The following is a 20,055-nucleotide window of genomic DNA, read 5'->3' on the forward strand; positions in this document are numbered from 1 at the left end:
CAGCCTCCAGCCAGACACCTCCCCCACACGCCTACCAACACCCATGAGGCAGGTGCAGGCAGTCGAAGATGGGGTAACCTCCATGCTGAGGAGCTGGAATAGAGTGTGAGAAGGTTAATGTAGGTTGGGGGCCACTTCTTACCCCTTCGTCTTCACTGCTTTGGCTGCTACCTTCCTCCTGCATCCTCCTGGGGGTACTTAAGGGGTGGTATTTTCTCAAGCTCCCCCCACGGCCTCGGACTAGGGTACGCTTCTGCTAAAATGATCTGCTCTCGGCGGGAGGCAGAGTGCTACCGAGGCATACACCACCTGCGAGCTGGGGACACGCGGCAGACCCCCGAGGTGCACTGCTCGCTGTTGCTTCAGCCCATTGCACCGAGATTCACCTTGCCCGGCTGGAAATCCTGCCGGCGTTCATAGAATCATAGAATCATAGAATATCAGGGTTGGAAGGGACCCCTGAAGGTCATCTAGTCCAACCCCCTGCTCGAAGCAGGACCAATTCCCAGTTAAATCATCCCAGCCAGGGCTTTGTCAAGCCTGACCTTAAAAACTTCCAAGGAAGGAGATTCCACCACCTCCCTAGGCAACGCATTCCAGTGTTTCACCACCCTCTTAGTGAAAAAGTTTTTCCTAATATCCAATCTAAACCTCCCCCACTGCAACTTGAGGCCATTACTCCTCGTTCTGTCATCTGCTACCATTGAGAACAGTCTAGAGCCATCCTCTTTGGAACCCCCTTTCAGGTAGTTGAAAGCAGCTATCAAATCCCCCCTCATTCTTCTCTTCTGCAGGCTAAACAATCCCAGCTCCCTCAGCCTCTCCTCATAAGTCATGTGTTCTAGACCCCTAATCATTTTTGTTGCCCTTCGCTGGACTCTCTCCAATTTATCCACATCCTTCTTGTAGTGTGGGGCCCAAAACTGGACACAGTACTCCAGATGAGGCCTCACCAATGTCGAATAGAGAGGGACGATCACGTCCCTCGATCTGCTCGCTATGCCCCTACGTATACATCCCAAAATGCCATTGGCCTTCTTGGCAACAAGGGCACACTGCTGACTCATATCCAGCTTCTCGTCCACTGTCACCCCTAGGTCCTTTTCCGCAGAACTGCTGCCTAGCCATTCGGTCCCTAGTCTGTAGCGGTGCATTGGATTCTTCCGTCCTAAGTGCAGGACCCTGCACTTATCCTTATTGAACCTCATCAGATTTCTTTTGGCCCAATCCTCCAATTTGTCTAGGTCCTTCTGTATCCTATCCCTCCCCTCCAGCGTATCTACGTTGCTTTCCCGGCTGAGATCACGCTACGTTTTGCAGGAGGCAGCTAAGTTGCCTTATCAGAACTGTCGTGTTCCAAAAACTAAGAGCGCATCTAAAAAACCAGGGAAGGAATAGGACAACGGCGGTCCCCCCAGTACAGCACGTGTAACCCACACACCTCCGGGGTGTGGTGTTCTGTGTCCCAGTTTGTGGCACTGAGACTACTTAGAGAGAGAGCTTGCTCTACAGCCTTGCTCTACAGCCGCTTGGCTTTTAGCTCGTGTGGTAAAGGCTCGTGTACTAAGCTCCAGCTGTCCCAGGTTCAATCCCGCCCACCGACGACCGGGGTTTACCCATGCACAGGGCCCCCTCTGCTTTCAATCCAAAACATGCCTGAATCCAAATTCAGTCTGTTTCTCCCCATGCCTTCTGTTCTTACATTTAATGGGGTTCCAAACTTAGTTGGGACCATTCAGTTCAGTTCAGTGCTGAGTCCTAAGGGCACATGTTGCAAAGGGGCACTCAGGGGCATTCGTTTGAATGCCACATGGCTGGTCAGTTCACCTGTGTTCATCCCTTTGTATTTGCAACGTGGGTTTTTGTTCGGGGAGCAGCTGGCCTCCAAGCGAAAACCCACAAGGAAATGAGAACAAGGGAATTTATGAATGAACAAGAGTTTCTCTAATTGTTTCTTGTTATTTTCCTGTTTAAACAGTTCCGGCTATCCAAACAGAGGGCAGAAACAATACCACGTGACTTAGATGACTGGTCACAGAGCATGAATCAAACTAAAAAGCAAACACAGGCAGACAATTGGGCATCCAACCATCCAGCCAATGGAGCACAGCAGGGTGGCCCTTTGACAATTCCGGAGTAATTTCCCAACAAATAATATTTGTACTGTTATGAGAAGCCAAAATCCTGATTTCATCCAAAAAACCCAAGCAAATCAAACCCACTGTGAGGCAGGCTTGTCTCGAACCCGAACACTCTCCAGCATTTTGGAGGAGGCTCCTGTGGACGTTTACATGCAAGTTTCCTCCCTCCGCACCCGACTCTGCTCTGAACTCACATCGGAGTCACTGCATTGTGACTTCATAACGGTTGCTGGGGCAACAGCCAGTGATGTCAGGGATGCAGCCGCCTGCCCGGACTGCAAGAGAAATTTGTTCTAACACATAGAGCTGCAAGAGCAAGAAAATAAACAGGACACAATCGGGTTTTGTCCATGCTCCCCCCACACACTCAAGTTTGCTCCAATCTGCAAGCCCTGTCAGCTTAGGATATTTTATGGTGTGTTCCCTGACGGCACGACAGTCAGTTAATATTCCACAAAGTGCCAGGCAAGCCCCAGAACTCAGGGTGATGAACAGCCACAAAACCCTTTCCCATTTCTGAATGGAAAGACCAGAAGCTCTGGGCAAGGTGAACAAGCCCGGTCTCACATACCCCAACTCGTAAAGCTTGGAAGCCACACTGCAATGATATATGGATGTTCCAATCTGGTTACTATGCCGGTAATAAATACATGTGAGCCTCATAAACTTGTGGAAAATTACTCACAGATACTTGAATTACGAAGAGAAAAAAAATCTCTAATACAGAGCTGCCTTCTCTTCTTCAGAAATGGCTGTCTCTATGGAGACACGGCTAGAACCCAGAGGCTCGTGGCCAGGGGCCAGTTACTTGCATTCAAAGATGTATTGGCAGCACCAATGAAACCGGAGCAAATCAGCTTATATCTGCCTTAAAACACAATGAAGTTTGCTACAGGGGAACGCTGTTTACTCCACAACCTTTCATCTCTCTCAAATCAGACCCAATTTATCCGAATGGCCACTCGTCCGACGGAAATAGGTGGAATGGGGAGGTCACTGCAGAAGGGTATTTCTGGAGTAATCTTGGCTCTCAGAGGAAAATTGCTGCACATGAACAAACAGAGGATGAGAGCTTTTCTTTATGAGTATAGTGTAGAGGAGGAGGGTAGTGTCCCTTTAAATACTTTGAGAGTCCTCTAGTGGAGCTCACTGTGTTCTGTGTTTTGACGCTACCAAAAGCCATCGGGAGCAGCCGCCTGTGTAGGCGGCTACGCCTGGCATGTTGTGTATCGTCAGGAAACACAATTATCTGGACTCCACTGGGCCCATGTGATTGCTCCAGACAATCACTGCTGCGTAAAGAGCAAAGACACAGCAGTGTCAGCGAGTCAGTGTCTTTCTGATCCTGGCTCCAAGAGGGGTCAGTGGCCGAAGGACCCCAAACCTTTCGGAATAGCCCTCCAAGATTGTGTTTGCCTCCCACAGGCCAATCCAATCCCAGGGAATCCCATGGAACCAAATACGACCCTGGTGTCAGAGGGGAGCAACTCCAGCAGCTTTGCTGGAGTCACACCAGCCCCCCGGGAACTCTGAAGGTGATCTCCAGGCATCGGCGCAGCGATGGAGCACCAGCTTCGTGGCTTTACAGAGCTGAGCTGGAACCTGGCTACAATCTGATGTGGGTGCAGGTCAGTCCCACACCACAAAACTAACTGCAACACATCTTCGCCCTGTGCCGCCATCTGCTGGGCTCAGAGCGTTGCAGGTGTGTGCAGCCGGAATATACCTTCCGTGCCGCCTGGGGTCCCACGCGTGGGAAGCTCCGGCTCACCACTGCCTGCCTGGGTGCAGATCGAATGCACCTCTGCTTTCAGTGTCATGTTAGGGACCACAGCACTGCAAATCTGAGAAGAAGAAGAATATACAAACAGAAGCTCCCCATGCCAGCCTGGTAACAGCCTCGCAAGACTCTGCTCTCTGCTTGATCTGCAGGGTGGGCTCGGTGAATCGAAAAGCAAACTTCATGGTGACTCTCTCCTGATGCAATCTAGCTAGATGGATGCTGCAGCGCCGGAGCACCCTGCCCTAGTACTGACCCAGTCTGAGCCTGCCGTGCTGGAGAAACGGGACGGGTCGTACCCCCCCGAACTTTAACCAAGTCCCTGGGTTGCTGTGCTGCCCAGCCTCCTGGCACTCTCGGCATCCTTTGCATGTGTCACACCGGGGTGGGTTTTCAGCCACGGGGATTGAACCTGCCACCTCTGGCTCTAAAAGCACAGACAGACTTTCTGTTAGCTCAGGCAGGCTCTTCGGCATCTGTGTGGCCTGGCCACCACCAGAGGGGGACAGAACATCACACCAGCTGGCTCCCACATGCACTGCAGAGCAGGTCACTACCCGGGCACTCTGCACTGAGCTGGGAGAAAGGGGAGCTGTCAAGCCCAGATGCGGGGCGTTGTGCTGGCTGGCTGCCTGGCACTGTCCCTCTGGGTAGATGTCTGCCTGCAGTGGGGTGCTGAGCAGGGGTCTGCCCGCGACAGGCCCAGAGCGCTGCTGTGGCAAATGCTGCATGAGACGGGGTTTGGCTAGAACAACAGGGTCTGCTCCTCCCTGCACAGCCTAATCTTGCTGTTTCTGTAGGATTGGTGTAGAACAGACCACATGGCGCACCTCGCATCTAGGCCTCACCGCTCCTCCAGCAGGTGGGCAGCGTTTCCCCCATTTGACAGATCTGGGGAGGCAGGAGGGGAAGGAAGGAGAGCCAGAGGGAGGAAGGGGGTGATCGTGGGCAGAGTCAGCGACAGCACCAACTACCGGTAGCAACAAACACTTTGAAAGGGCTACCGGCAGAATTAACAGTCTCAGGCTGCTTTAAACCATACAGAGAATGCATACAGACCAGCCACAAACCCGCTGGAAAACGTGAAGCATTAAAAATGACCTCATTTAAAGCACTTTTGTGTGGGGAAAAGAACCCTGACATTTCAGCTCTCCAATTCTTCACCAACCTTGCAGGGTGTGTGTGTGTGAATGAAAACAGAATGTTATTACACAGTGAAAAATGCCTGGAAATTACTCCATCCATGGTCACACTAATAAGGGCTTGTCTACACTTAAAAGGCTCCCGTGGCACAGCGGTCGTGCTTCAGTGTAGACACTGCCTACGCCGATGGGAGGCGTTCTCCCGTCACTGTCGTTAATCCACCTCCCTAAGAGGCGGTAGATGGGAGAATTCTTCCGTCAACCTATCGATCTAGCACTGTCTACACGGGGAGTTAGGTCAGCCTAACTACACCGGTTGGGGGTGGGTTGTGGATTCTTAACACCCCTGAGCGACATCGCTGGGTCAACCTACCTTTTTAGTGTAGAGGAGGCCAACTGTCAAAGTAGTTACGCCTTAAACTCAATGGGAGAGCCAGGCATGGAACCCTGCAGTCCCGGCTCTGAGGCCAGGACAACCCCTGAACGTTGTACTAGTGTAACTAGTTCCATTACAGGGGGGGGGGGTGATATTTTTAATCGATATCATCAGACCAGTACAAGCCCTAGCGTGGCTGCAGATATGCTGGTATAAAGGTGCCTTATACTGGTATGGCCTATTCCCCTTCCTGTCTAGGAATCACTATTTGGATATTAAGCACTTTTATAACAGGTTAGGTATAGCCACACTAGGCCTCAGGGTTTGTACCTCTGCAGTAAAACTGTTGCACGCAAACAAGGCCTGAGGCTTTGTCTACACTGCCAAGTTGTCGACAAAACTTTTGTCTTTCACGGGTGCTTTAAAAAGCCCCCTCCCCAAAGACAAAAGTTTTGCTGTGGCAAGCGACAGTGTGAACACGGCTTTGTCCGCAGGAGCGCTCTCCTGCCGCTCGCAGGGGTGGAAGTATTTTGTCGGCAAAAGCAACGACAAAGTGCCAACAAAGAGCGTTTACACACGCCGACTTCTAGCGACAAGGCTGTCGCAACACAGCCCTGTTGCTAAAAGCTGCATGGTGTAGACAAGCCCACAGTCCCCTACTCAAACCTGCTAGGCTCTGTGCTGCTCCAGGCTAGACTGTAACCGCAGGGCTAGGGGTATAGCTTGCCTTGTAGAGAGCCTTTTCCCAGGGCTCCTGGAAACCTACACCAGCAGCGGTGGCCTTCTCACATGGGGAGGTCTAATTCCAGCAATCCTAACAAGACAGTAGTCCCACCACAACAGGTGCCCTCCCTCCCCACAAGATTAGGGACAGTAGCTCACGAGGGGAAAGACAAGGCAGAAGAGACAGAGGAACTAATGACTCTGGTGCTGAGAAGCCAGCAGCTCCCAGCGGGGATCCTTTAATGACTTACAGAGACTGGAGGTTTGGAAGATCACTCAGTGCCTCGGCGGGGATCCGGCTGAGCTGGTTGTTCTGCAACATCCTATAATGAGAAAAGAAAAGGCTTTAAAAAACCAACACCCTGGAGGCTTCCCCCACTCCCTGGGCTTGGAGACACAAAGCCTCAAGCTCTCTCCAGTGTGGGAGGGGATGGGAGGGAGGCTCGGGGTGCACAGGGTTCCTGAAACGCAGCCTTGTAGGCTGCAAATAAGTGACTGGCAATCCCTGCAGAGAGTAGCACTAACACGGAGTCTGCCCTGCGGCTGGGCGGTGTAATTCCCAGCTCAGCGAGACATACCCTCTCTAGCGCTGCTCAGCAGCATTTGCGGCCATGGTGGTGTGGCCAGGGGCCCAAATACAGCCCCGCCTGAGATCCTCGGTACGTACCCGAGCGGCTAGCCCAGACGGCCACCTGAGCTGCCATGGCCACACGGCTACTTTCAGGTAGCTCGGGCAGAGCTAGCACGTAGATGTCTACCGGAGCTGGGATTTACCCCTGCAGCTAGGGTGTAGTGCTCTCCATGGTGATCAACGATCCTGCAGCAGAGAGGCCCATGGGGAACATAAGTGGTGTTTGATGGGAAAGTTTGGGGTAGGCATTGGGGTGCATGAGACATTAAAGGGTCCTCTCCTGATCCCCAAGTCTTGATGCAGAGGGACTGGCCCCACGCTAATAGGGATGGACCCTGGCGTTGTGTGTCCTTCTGGGAGCACAGAGCAGGCCTTTCTCAGGTGGCTGGGTTATCTAATTCCTGGTGTTTTTAAGAATAACAAGATTCCACATGGATACAGATGTTACTGCTATTAATACGTTATTAATTATTATTATTAGGACTATTGAGGGAGTGTTCCCCACCCCGACTTGCTAGCAAGGGGGCTGGGTGAATTTCAACAGCAATGCAGCATGCAGAAGTGAGGGACCCAGGCACCCTGCTGGGGCTGAGGGACCCAGGCACTCTGCAGAGGGCAGGTGAGGTCACACCTGTAGCACTGAACGCAGGGGAGGCAGGGAAGGACTCCAGAGGATACAGAAGCGGGTTCTGAAGAAGGTAAAGGACCGCAAAGGTTATGCAGTAACTAAGGGAACAGCAGCTTTGCCCTCAGGCTGCTTTGGAGAGAGACAAATGAGGGCTATAACCATCCCACTAGTTCCATGGGAACATTTCGAATTGGCTTTGGTGACTTGTACACAGTCACACTGCGAGCCAATAGCAGATCCAGGAATAGAACCCAGGAGTCCTGCCACCCAGTCTGCTGCCCTGTGCAGCTTCCCACTGGACATGCTCTCATGTTCCAAGCAAACGCCCAGGGATGGGGACCAGCCACAAAGGTCAAACTGGATCTGGCTTTCCAGGGGGAGTTAGAGCAGGGGAGTTGGCCTGGCCCATTGTAAAGAGAAGGGCCATTTGCAAAATCCATGTGCAGATTGGGGTTTGGATCCCCAAGACCCTGAAGGCCCAGGAATGTCCAATATTTAGGGTGCCATTTCTGGCAGCAAATATTACAGCAGGGATCAAAAGATTCCTCCAGCCTTCCTCAGCCAAAGCATTGGCATTGTCAGGTCCATGACACGCTGAAGTACAAACATTTGATCGCCGACCCATTGAGTGTGTGGTCCCTGTATTCCCAGCATTGCTAACCCCACGACTTCAAAGTCCAAGAGACCACCCCTCCCCCTGACATTAGCTTAAAAACCAGCAGCTTCACCTTTTAACCGCAGGGTCTGTTTTCTGATTTAAACTCTTCACGTAAAACATGCTGCCTTGGGTGTGTGCGCACAATGGTTGTGTGCAGACTGTGTGTGTGCACGCCCGCACACTCGTGCGCACAATGGGCGTGTGCATACAATGTATATGCATGCAGTGTGCGCGCAATGGGAGTGTGTATGCAATGGGTGTGTGCACACAACGTGCGTGCGTGCATGCAGTGTGTAATGGGTGTGTGCACGCAGCGTGTGTGCAATGCACGTGTGCATGTGTATGTGCATGCAAACGAATGTGTTTGTGTGTATCTGAGTGTGTGCTCGCACCTCTGTGTGTGGGCACATGTGTACAGGTGTCAGGATGAAAATTCAGCTGGAAACTCACCAAAGGCCTCTAAACAAATAGGGGGCACCTTTCCCTCGCTCACATCCTGTTCCCCTCCCCCAAGCGCAGGGCTGTCCTTAGGATTTATGGGGCCCACCGCACAGGGCTGGCCTTACCATGAGGCAAACTGAGGCGGCTGCCTCAGGTGCCAGACTGTGGAGGGGGGGAGGAAGCGCCACTGGGACTCAGAGTGTAGACAATTGTGTCTGCTGCTGGTGCACACGTATTCTCTCTGCTCTAGACGCACAGAGATGGGGGAGTGCTGTGCTGGAGGAAGGAGGGCACAAGAGACAGAACAGGCGGGCAGGAACAGGGGAGAGGGAATAACAGAAAGCAGCAGGAGCTGCAGGGAGAGAGAGGAGGAGAAGCCTCTTATGTACCTCTCCAGCCCCCCCAGGAGCCTGGACTGATTAACCCCAGCTTCTGAGGGAGGGATAGCTCAGTGGTTTGAGCATTGGCCTGCTAAACCCAGGATTGTGAGTTCAATCCTTGAGGGGGCCATTTAAGAATCTGGGGCGGGAATTGATGCAGGGGGGTGGACTAGAGGACCTCCTGAGGTTCCTTCCAACCCTGATATTATATGATTCTATATGATTCCTGTTTCCTGCTGCTTCCCTGAACCCACCTGAGGAGAACAGGCAGTCAACTGAAGTAGTAGGAGCCAGTTAGGCCCTTAAGACGCTGATCTCTTCCCTCCCTCAGGCCCTGCTACCAGCCTGCTTATTTGTCCCCTTCGATTGAGTGTTGAGAGCCACTATAGCTGGCACAGAACAGCAGTCAGGAGTGAAAGAAAAAAACGCCCCTCTGGGGCAGCATTCGGGAAAAGAAAAAGCAAAGGAAGCTTTTCTATCCAAGCAGGAAGGAACTCTCCTGAGATACATAGACACAAATGTTCACGGTGAGCCTTCCGGCCCCAGTGAGGATGTGAGTGCTGAGGAGATGCCTGATCTTCAAGTTAGTCAGAGTGCAGGTGACCTGGCAGCTATTGCAGCATCCATATCTGGATGTAACCATGCACATTCCTGAAGAAAAGTGTAGACCAGAGAAGAGTGTGGTGGAGGTGCAAGAAACAGCTGCTGCTGAGTTTAGTTCCTTAAGTCTAGATGATCCAGGACTGTGGACTCACTTGAGCAGTAGCCTGGGGGACTTCCTTGTACTACCTGGGCCACAGCAAGTGAAAAACTTCATATTCCCCAAAGACAATGAAAACAGAAGTTTCCATCCAACACATTACTGGCGTGAAATCCCCAATGTTGACAAAGTGGAGAGGCCATGGCTTATGTACTCAAAACCCCAGAACGCTATATACTGTTTTTGTTGCAAACTCTTCCAGTCTAATGTTCCAGCCACATTGGGTTCTACAGGAACAAAGGACTGGAAAAATCTGGCTAGAAATCTGGCATGCCATGAGAAGGCAGCAAATCACCAGAGAGCATTCCACAGGTGGAAAGAGCTTGAGAAGAGACTAAGGTTAAAGGCCACCATAGATGATCAGCATCAAGAGAAGATTGCATCAGAGTCTCTTTACTGGCAAAATGTTCTGAAAAGGCTCGTTGCCATTGTGAGAATGCTGCTACCCAACACCTAGCCCTGTGTGCCACTTCAGATCAGCTGTATGTGCCAAACAATGGAAACTTCCTTAAAATTGTGGACCTGATGGCTAGTTTGATGCTGTACTCCAGGAGCATCTAAGAGTCACCACCCAAGAAATGTTTCAGAGTAGCAGCCGTGTTAATCTGTGTCCGCAAAAAGAAAAGGAGTACTTGTGGCACCTTAGAGACTAACAAATTTATCTGAGCATAAGCTTTCGTGAGCTACAGCTCACTTCATTGGATGCATTCAGTGGAAAATACAGTGGAGAGATTTATATACATAGAGAACATGAAACAATGGGTGTTACCACACACACTGTAAGGAGAGTGATGAGGTAAGGTGAGCTATTATGAGCAGGAGAGTGGGTGGATGAGGAGGGGAACCTTTTGTAGTCATAATCAAGGTGGGCCATTTCCAGCAGTTGACAAGAACGTCTGAAGAACAGCGGGGGGAGGGGAATAAACGTGGGGAAATAGTTTTACTTTGTGTAATGACCCATCCACTCCCAGACTTTATTCAAGCCTATGTTAATTGTATCCAGTTTGCAAATTAATTCCAATTCAGCAGTCTCTTGTTGGAGTCTGTTTTTGAAGTTTTTTTGTTGAAGAAGAATTGCCACTTTTAGGTCTGTAATCGAGTGACCAGAGAGATTGAAGTGTTCTCCGACTGGTTTATGAATGTTATAATTCTTGACGTGTGATTTGTGTCCATTTATTCTGGCACAAGATGGCATATATCACATTGGAAGATGTGCAGGTGAATGAGCCTCTGATGGTGTGGCTGATGTGATTAGGCCCTATGATGGTGTCCCCTGAATAGATATATGGACACAGTTGGCAACGGGCCTTGTTGCAAGGATAGGTTCCTGGGTTAGTGGTTCTGTTGTGTGGTGTGTGGTTGCTGGTGAGTATTTGCTTCAGGTTGGGGGGGCTGTCTGTAAGCAAGGACTGGCCTGTCTCCCAAGATCTGTGAGAGTGATGGGTCATCCTTCAGGATAGGTTGTAGATCCTTGATGATGCGCTGGAGAGGTTTTAGTTGGAGGCTGAAGGTGATGGCTAGTGGCGTTCTGTTATTTTCTTTGTTGGGCCTGTCTTGTAGTAGTTAACTTCTGGGTACTCTTCTGGATCTGTCAATCTGTTTCTTCACTTCAGCAGGTGGGTACTGTAATTGTAAGAACGCTTGATAGAGATCTTGTAGGTGTTTGTCTCTGTCTGAGGAGTTGGAGCAAATGCGGTTGTATCGTAGAGCTTGGCTATAGACAATGGATTGTGTGATGTGGTCTGGACGAAAGCTGGAGGCATGTAGGTAGGCATAACGGTCAGTACGTTTCCGGTATAGGGTGGTGTTTATGTGACCATCGCTTATTAGCACCGTAGTGTCCAGGAAGTGGATCTCTTGTGTGGACTGGTCCAGGCTGAGGTTGATGGTGGGATGGAAATTGTTGAAATCATGGCGGAATTCCTCAAGGGCTTCTTTTCCATGGGTCCAGATGATGAAGATGTCATCAATATAGCGCAAGTAGAGCAGGGGCATTAGGGGACGAGAGCTGAGGAAGCGTTGTTCTAAGTCAGCCATAAAAATGTTGGCATACTGTGGGGCCATGCGGGTACCCATAGCAGTGCCGCTGATCTGAAGGAATACATTGTCCCCAAGAAATGTACACACACCACTACCTTGGAAAAACAAACAACTCAAAATGAGATCATACAGTTACTGGCAACAAAAGTCAAACAGAATATTGTGGCAGATCTGCAGTCAGCAAGATATTACTCTGTTATTCTGGACTGCACACCTGACATCAGCCATACGGAATAAATGACTTTAATGGTGCGTTTTGTAACAACAACAGAACCTAGTGACAATGTCCCTGCAGTGGTGACTGTCAGAGAGCATCTTCTAGAATTTATTGACATTGATGATACCACAGGAGCTGGTATGACAAATGTGCTTCTTAGAAAGCTGGAAGAGACGGGAATTGCGACAGCTGACATGAGAGGTCAGGGCTACGATAATGGTGCCAACATGAGAGGACAGAACAGAGCAGTGCAGACACGGATCCGAGAGTTAAACCCTCGAGCTTTTTTTGTCCCATGCAGTTCTCATTCATTGAACTTGGTGGTCAGTGATGCAGCATCAGCTTCTAGTGAGGCTGCTCAATTTTTTAATGTAATTCAAAGCATTGATGTATTTTTTTCTGCATCAACTCATCGATGGCAAATTTTGAAGCAACATCTGGGAAGATCCTCTCTGACACTGAAACCACTGAGTGCCACACGATGGGAAAGTCAAGTGGAGGTGATAAAGCCTATCAAACACTGAATTGGGAAGATAGATGATGCCATAGTTGCCATTATGAAGGATAATGCTATGACAGGAACTGTTCATGGGAGAACAGTGGGAGAGGGAAATGGAATCACCAGAAACATATATAACTTCAAATTTCTGTGTGGCTTAGTGTTGTGGCATGACATACTGTTTGAAATAAATTTTGTAAGCAAGAGACTCCAAGGTGTTGACCTTGATATATCTGGAGCAATGGAACAACTGGACAAAGCAAAGTCATACCTACAGTCTTGCCGGTCAGATGGGGGATGTCAAAACGTTCTGAAGAGTGCACAGAAGTTGCCAGAGGAGCTTCACACTGAAGCTATTTTCCCACCCATTCAAGAATACAAGAATCACCGAAGAAGACGACATTTTGATTATGAGGCATGGGATAATCCCATAAGAGACCCCAAACAACAATTCAAAGTTGAATTCTTTAACCAGGTGCTAGATTGTGCAATACAGTCAGCTGAAGAACGTTTCATGCAGCTCAAGGAACACAGCAGTATATTTGGGATGTTGTATGATATTCCAAAACTCCTCACTATACCTGAAGAAGACCTACACCAGCAATGCAGGGCACTAGAGACAGTGTTGACACATGATGACATGCGTGATACTGATGCGAGTGATTTAGGTGATGAACTGAAAGCTCTTTCAAGATACATTTCAGCAGGATCAATTCCAAAGGCTGTTCTGGAATATATGTGCACAAATAAGATGATCATCCTCTTTCCAAAAGCTTTTGTTGCTCTGCACATACTTCTAACACTTCCTGTAACAGTTGCCAGTGGAGAACGCAGCTTCTCCAAGCTGAAGCTAATAAAAACACATCTACGCTCCACAACGACACAGGAGAGGCTGGTCGGCCTTGCAACCATCTCAATAGAGCATGAGCTGGCCCAGACTGTGGACCTTCAGCAGGAAGCTCTTCAAATCTTTGCAACCAAGGCGGCACGGAAAGCACCACTTTGATTATTCAAACAGATACAAATGCCCGTGTTTACCATGCAGACAAGGAAAGTTACATTTGCTGTTCACGTGTTTGAAAGTTAAGTGTTACTTAAAATTTTTGAACAAGGCATTTTAAGTTGTTAGTTCTCCTTTATTGGGGTAGGCAGCAGGGCAGTACCACGAGAGGAGCAGAACAGAAAGAAGGCAGAATTGAGAGCTTTCAGAGTTTTGGCCCAAGCGAGGGGGCATGGGGGCATCATTTGAGCTCCCCGCCTGAGGTGCCAAAATGTTGTGGGCCGGCCCGGCCACCGCAGTATTATTAAACCGGTGCCCCTATGCCTGACTTGCTCTTAGCAACACAAACATAAGCGTACAGTGTTGGAAAACTAGCCACATGCACTTTATTAAAAGCAGTTTAAACAAGTTAATCACACCATAACGCTGATGGACTATACTTGCATGAAAGAAGCAGCACTATAGAAACGTTTCTGATTTACTGACAGAATGATGCAAATAATATAATTTTTTTTTAATGTCAACACTTTATTGGAAATTACTATGAAGAGGTATTGAAACAGCCCGGGAGGACGTGGGAGGGAAGGCAGAGGCAGCAAAGGATACCAAGCCGCCCAGCAGTTCCCCTCAGAGACCCCCGTACCCTGTCCCGCATGCAGAATGTGCGGGCGCATTCGGCTCTGTGAATAGGGCCCCTGCCCAAGGAGACTGCAGCGCACACTGGGTGTGTGGGAGCCGACCCGCTCCTACCTCCTGTCCTGGTGGTGCCCCAAATTTTCGGGTGCCCTACACAGCCGCGTATGCTGCATATGCCTAAGGGTGGCCCTGCCCAAGCGCTCTCCAAAGCTTCCCCGGGGCACCACACAACACCCCCGCACAATTCAGATCTCAGCTCCTGCTGCCCCAGTCCCGATCCCCCCGCCCCCAGGATGGCCCGACCGCTGCACACACCGCAGGCTCCTAATCCTGATCCTCCCTCCCTCCCAGCAGACCCCAGGAAGTATCATTATCCCCATTTTACAGAGGGGTAAACTGAGACATGGAGAGGGGCAGCCACTCTGATTTACACTGCTGCAGGCTGAGACCAGAATCTGGTCCCTTTGTGCCCGGCCGGCTGAGAAAACGATCAGGAGAGGGATGGCAAATGGAGGGAGAAAGAAGAAAGCAAAGCGGAGGAGTTGGAGAGACGCCTGCACAGCGGCTGTGGGCCAGGCCGTACTCTCCTGTGGAACAATGGTTCAGATAAGCGCCAACGCTGACTGCCAGCCCCGACTGCCAGCCCCGCTGCTTTAAGTAAACAGCCTCTTCAGTTAATGACAGTCATTTGCATTCGCACAAGTAAACACTGGCTGGGCCCCACAGGCTGTTTCGGTGGTGCATTGGCAGGCTGGGCTTAAACAGGATGGAGGCCGGAGGCGGGGGAGGAGGCGCGCAGGGTGGGAATTCCTCTGCCAACCTAAGCCATGTGCCTTCCTTCTTTTTAGTGTGAACCTCAGTGACCATAACAGCGAACGGCCAGATCCTTGACCCTAGTGGCTCCTCAGCCCTGCCTCAGTGGCACAAACCAGCTGGAAAGCTGCCTTAAAGGGGCCTCTCTTGATTGCCCCCGGCAGAGGGGGTGTAGAGCCAGAGAAGGAGGTCACAGAGAGGCCAGGAGGAGTGGCGGGCAGAGTGCCAGATCCTCAAGCTACATGGTGTTCCATAAGGCCTGTTGCAATGGGCATGAAACTTAGAGCAGCCCTGAGGCTGCTCTATGTCTCAGCCCTGGGCCAGTCCAGAATCAAGGGAACAGGGAGGTGGCTTACAGCCATCTTTCCTTCATGCCCTTCAGCCATGCTGATTGTAAAGTAGCAGCTAAAGATGCTGGTAGCTAAAGTGCCAGGATCTGCTATGGGAACTGCAGCATTTTCTAGCTTAACTGATGACAATGTTTCTGAGGACAGGTTAACTCTTGGTAACTGCACCTTCAAACCGGGTTCCTGGCACTCTGCTTTCTAACGGACCTCTCATCGGCCCAGGGCCCCAGTGTGCAATAAAGACGCTCAGTGCAGGGTGCAAGCTCGTGTGCGTATAAACGCACACACAAGGTAGGCAAAAACTGTAACCTGTTGTGAGCTTTGCGCCCATAACTCATTCAGGAGACTTTATTTCTGCAGTAAATAAGATTCAGCATGCAAAGGGCAAGTGGACGACCCCAAATCTGTGCAGAATGGAGGTAACGTTGAGTCTGAAATGAACAGTGTGGCGCACAGGAGACAGGTGCTCCCTAGCACATGGGAGAGCGTGGTTGCTGGGGAAGTGAAACACGCACAAGCTGGGATGCCTTTGCCCCTCAGATAGTGCTCCAGTTACTATTGTATATATTCAGCCTCCGACCTTAGACTCTAACCTCTGTGGGCAGGTCTACACTGCAAAAAAACAAAACCAGTGGCAGCAAGCCTCAGAGGCCAGGTCTACAGACTCAGGCTGGTGGGTCTTGCAGGATGGGACTAAAAAAGCAGGATAGACGTTCTGGCTCAGGCTGGTGTGCAGGCTCTGAGACCTGGCGAGGGGGGTGGATCTCAGAACCCAGCGCCAGCCTGAGGGGGAACGTCGACACTGTTCTTTTTAGCCCCCTAGCGCAAGCCCGAGTCTGTAGACCGGGGCTCTGAGACTTGCTGCCATGGTTTGGGGTCCTTTTTTTGCAATGTACAGGTACCCTGAGTCACAACAGCCTCGCCCATTCAATTGTGGCCATGCAATAGCGGCCCTAGGGCAGGAAACATTTTCTTCCCACCACGCCGAGCAGCTGAGGGAACACGAACAAGAGTGGCACAGCCATTTGGCGCCCCTAGAAGTTGTCCCCCACCTGCCTCTGGAACCAACCTGGTGGCAAGTGGGCTGAAGTTTTGGCTTTCACAATGATTCTGGTGTGAGGGCATCACTAAGCAATGCCCCAGCTGCCTCTTTGCTCATGCGAGTTGTGCAGCTGGTGGGCTCAGCATCTTTGTGGTCGCTCGGGTAAGCTGTTTGTTGCCTTCATGGACATTTGCAGACTAGGGACTTTGTAATGAAGCCTGCCACCTACCACTGGCAGCAGTTAGCTAGCAGCTAGCCAGCCTAGAGTAAGGTGGGGTGAGCTGTGCCTGTCTGGCTTAGAGAGGTTTCTCTCTCGCTCTGGTTCTTGTGTGTTATTCTGAATTCTAAGAACTAAAGCAGTGTTACATTGCAACCTTCCAGCAAAAGGATTTATGCTTTTATCTAGTTTCTCTCTTGCAATCCACGGCCATAACACTGGCGTGACACGAGGTACGTGTTGAAACAAATCTCGCTGTCCCGCTTCCTTTGCATCCGTCATAGCAGAGTCGAAACTTCCAGCCCCGTGTTCGCTGCTGCCTGAAAAGTCTTGGGCCCAGAGCCTCAAAGGCATTTAGGTGCTAACTCCCATTGAAATCAAGGTCGCCAAGCTCACCCTGACAGTGAGGCCACACACAGCTGGTCATGGGCTCCCTCGGCCTGTCGTTCCTCACTTGTCATGTTCTGCAATAGCATCTGCTCGCCTGGAAGTTCTGCTGTTGTGTTTTCTGTACAATAGGATCTTCTTTGCCAGGCTCTGTAGCCCCCACCCTTGCTGGGGCGAGCACGTGGCAAGGTCTTTGACCCTCTGCCTCTGAGCAATGACGCAAAAGAGCTATTTGCCTGCCCGTGGCATAGTTGGCTGTTAAGTTGCAGTTCCTCGCTGAAAAGTGCAAAACTGAGCACTTCTTATTTATTAGCCCTGCTCCCCCGCAGGGAGGGGATCCAGAGTCTTGCAAGTCAAAGACACTTTTACTGCTTTGAGTTGTGTCATCCGAGATAGACCCATGTGCAGGGCAATATCCACTGTGAGCGGTAGCCGAGAGAAAAAGGGGCACAGAGATGGTACAGAAACCGAGTCACAGAGATGCGCAGTGAGGTAGTGAGAATTAAATCCCGGTCTCCTCGGGCCCAGACTGGCACCCTAACCGCTGGGACATCCTTCCTCCCCACGGAGCACCACTGCCCAGCAGCTGTTTAAACTCTTTCTGCCCCTGCTCCGATCGGCTCGGTGGACGGCGCCCAGCCTTCTCTAGAGGTATTTCCTAGTGGCAATGATTTAGTTGGGGATTAGTCCTGCTTTGAGCAGCGGGTGGGACTAGATGACCTCCTGAGGTCCCTTCCTACCCTGATATTCTATGAATTCCAAGAGCTCACAACCCAGATTTTTAGCCTGGGATTTAAACATGAGCATCCCCCCGTTAATCATACTAAGCCTGGCTAGTTGCAGCTCAGGTTGGGTCCCCCCCGGCCCATTTTACACACGGGGAAACCGTGGCCCAGAGAAGGGAAGGCCCTAAGGAAGGCAGCAGCAGAGCGGAGCTCAGACCTCAGCAGCACCCGGGTCCAGCAGCACCCATCAGTCCACTGCGGCTTTTGGGACAGCTGCTCCCTGCCTGACTATCCCACCTCTCCCAGCCCCTGGGGGCGGTGGGGTGCTCCCCACTTCGTGCGGGGCTGCACAGAAGAAGGTGTGGATTGGCGCCAATGCCACTATCGACGCTGAGAGCCACATGGATCTCTGGTGTAAATGGAGGGAGCGCAGCCCCCTAGCGACTGCACCATCGTCTACACTGCAGGGGGCGGTGCCACGGAGACGGGACAGCACTTGGGCTCTCAACTGAGGCTGCTGGCCACAGACAGACCCTGTGGCTCTCGGGCTCCCAGACTTGTCCAGCGTCACCACCAGGGGTCCCCCTAACTCTTGCAAGGGCCAGCGGACAGCACCATGCCCCTTTCCCTTAAAGTGGGGTGACCAGATGTCCCGTTTTTAAAGGCACAGTCCCGTTTTTTGGGGACTTTTTCTTATGTAGGGGCCGATTACCCCCACCCCCTGTCCCGTTTTTTCACAGTTGCTATCTGGTAACCCTACCCTTAAGGGCACCGTGCGGCGTGAGCTGCATGCAAGCCAGCGAGTATTCCAGGCAGGCCAGGGTGTGCGTAACCTGGGGCCTGGGAAGGGGGAGGTAGGGCTGGTCTGTGGGGCTGATCCAAGCCTTCCTCTGATAATGTCTTCACCGTTTCATCTTGCTTGATCATTAAAAACAATAAAGGGAAAGGGTGAGATCAAGGGCGGCACACCCACCACCCCAGGCAAGGGGGGGGGGGCAGGGGAAATGTTATTTCAAGAGGGAGCATTGATTCGTGGCTCCTGGGGAAAGCTCTTCATTTCATAACAGGCACGTCCTCCCATGCTGCCCCCCCACCCTGCCGAAATGACTCCGTGACACCCTCCAAATCCCACCTCGAGGCCTTCTAACCCTCTCTCTCCCCCCTCCCATCCTATGCCCTGTGCTTCTCTGTACACAGCTGCTCTCGCCAGGACACCTGCCGTCTGCGCCTCACTCCCCGCCGCCTCTAGAGGGGCTCCCCCCTGCCCGCTTGGCTTGTAACTGCACACGTGCTGCAGACTGATGGGCCAGGGCTGCTCCTGGAGGAATCAGAAATTCCTTCTCTGCCCTATAAATGAGGGCCTGATTCTCACTGACACCCAGGAGTGCTAGAACCATTTGTATAGGGGGGGGTGCTGAGAGCCATTGAACCAAACTGTAAATGCGGTATATACTGGGAACCACTTCAAGCCAGGGGGTGCTGCAGCATCCTTAGTTCCAGCACCATGGCTCCTTCAAGCAGGAAGGCCCCTTTACACTGCCAGACTGGTGTGAATGAGAATCAGGCCAATGAATCATTAGGGACAGGGCGGGAGGGGGGGGTCTGATGCCTGAGGATTCTCCACTGGGGCTGGAGTCTCCTCCCATGTTGGGGTAAAGCAGGAGTAATTCTGCTAACATCCGTCTCCCTCTGCCAGGCACCTGATGCACCAGCAATGCAATGCAGCCACAAACCCTCTCTCACCAGCCAGGAGTGCAGTCAAGTGACACACAGCAGCCCGGGAGTCTCGGCAAACCTGGCCCTGGGGGAGGATTTTGCATCCACTTTGCACTAGGCTGAGTGACCCCACATGGTACCAGTGGGGGGAGAATCAGTCCCATGGACTTCAGTGGAGTCGCTCCTGCTCTACCCTGGTGCAAGAGGATGCATAGCTCATTTCCCACTGGGTCGTTCACCTGTTAGAACCCAGCTCAGAGTGAAAGCTGCTCCCCACAGGTAGGGGGCAGGCTGTGTGAAAGGCTAGAGGCCGTGACCTGGTCCCAGGGGCCTTGCAAAGCCACTCACAAAAATGGGTGAATGGAGGCTTAGCGCTTCTCTGACTTTGCTGAAGCGTGATGGCCGAGAGCTCTGAGTAGGTGGAGGGGAGGGAATCTGGCACAGACACATCTTTAATATTCCTGGCCTACAGAGAAGTGCGATAGAAATCCTCTTGCTGGAAGATTGCAACATAAACACTACTTTATTTCTCAGAATTCAGACTAAACACACAAGAACACAAAAACAGAGAGAGACAAAGCAGGCTGCTCCCTGAGGCAGTGAGGCACAACTAACCCTCTTTCCCAAGGCTGCTTGTCTGGAGAACGGACTGCTGCTAGGCCCAGGTTTCATGCTTCCCTATAAAGCCTCCTACCTTGCAAGCAGGACAAGGAAAAGACACTGAGCATCTAAAGTGACAGCCTACCATGTCAATAG

At 51.4% G+C, this 20,055-nt stretch overlaps 1 protein-coding gene across 1 annotated transcript in view; it reads right to left on the reverse strand.

The window, feature by feature from the left end:
- The window catches only part of LGR6 (leucine rich repeat containing G protein-coupled receptor 6), a 202,899-nt gene that overhangs the window by 89,230 nt on the left and 93,614 nt on the right, over window positions 1–20,055 (reverse strand). Inside the window, exon 4 of the mRNA XM_077839300.1 lies at window positions 6,414–6,485. Within this exon, the coding sequence (XP_077695426.1) occupies window positions 6,414–6,485 (72 nt within the window). The remainder of the gene's footprint in view (window positions 1–6,413; window positions 6,486–20,055) is intronic.

Source organism: Eretmochelys imbricata, chromosome 21, assembly GCF_965152235.1.
Source record: "Eretmochelys imbricata isolate rEreImb1 chromosome 21, rEreImb1.hap1, whole genome shotgun sequence".
NCBI classification, from domain to species: Eukaryota; Metazoa; Chordata; order Testudines; family Cheloniidae; genus Eretmochelys; species Eretmochelys imbricata.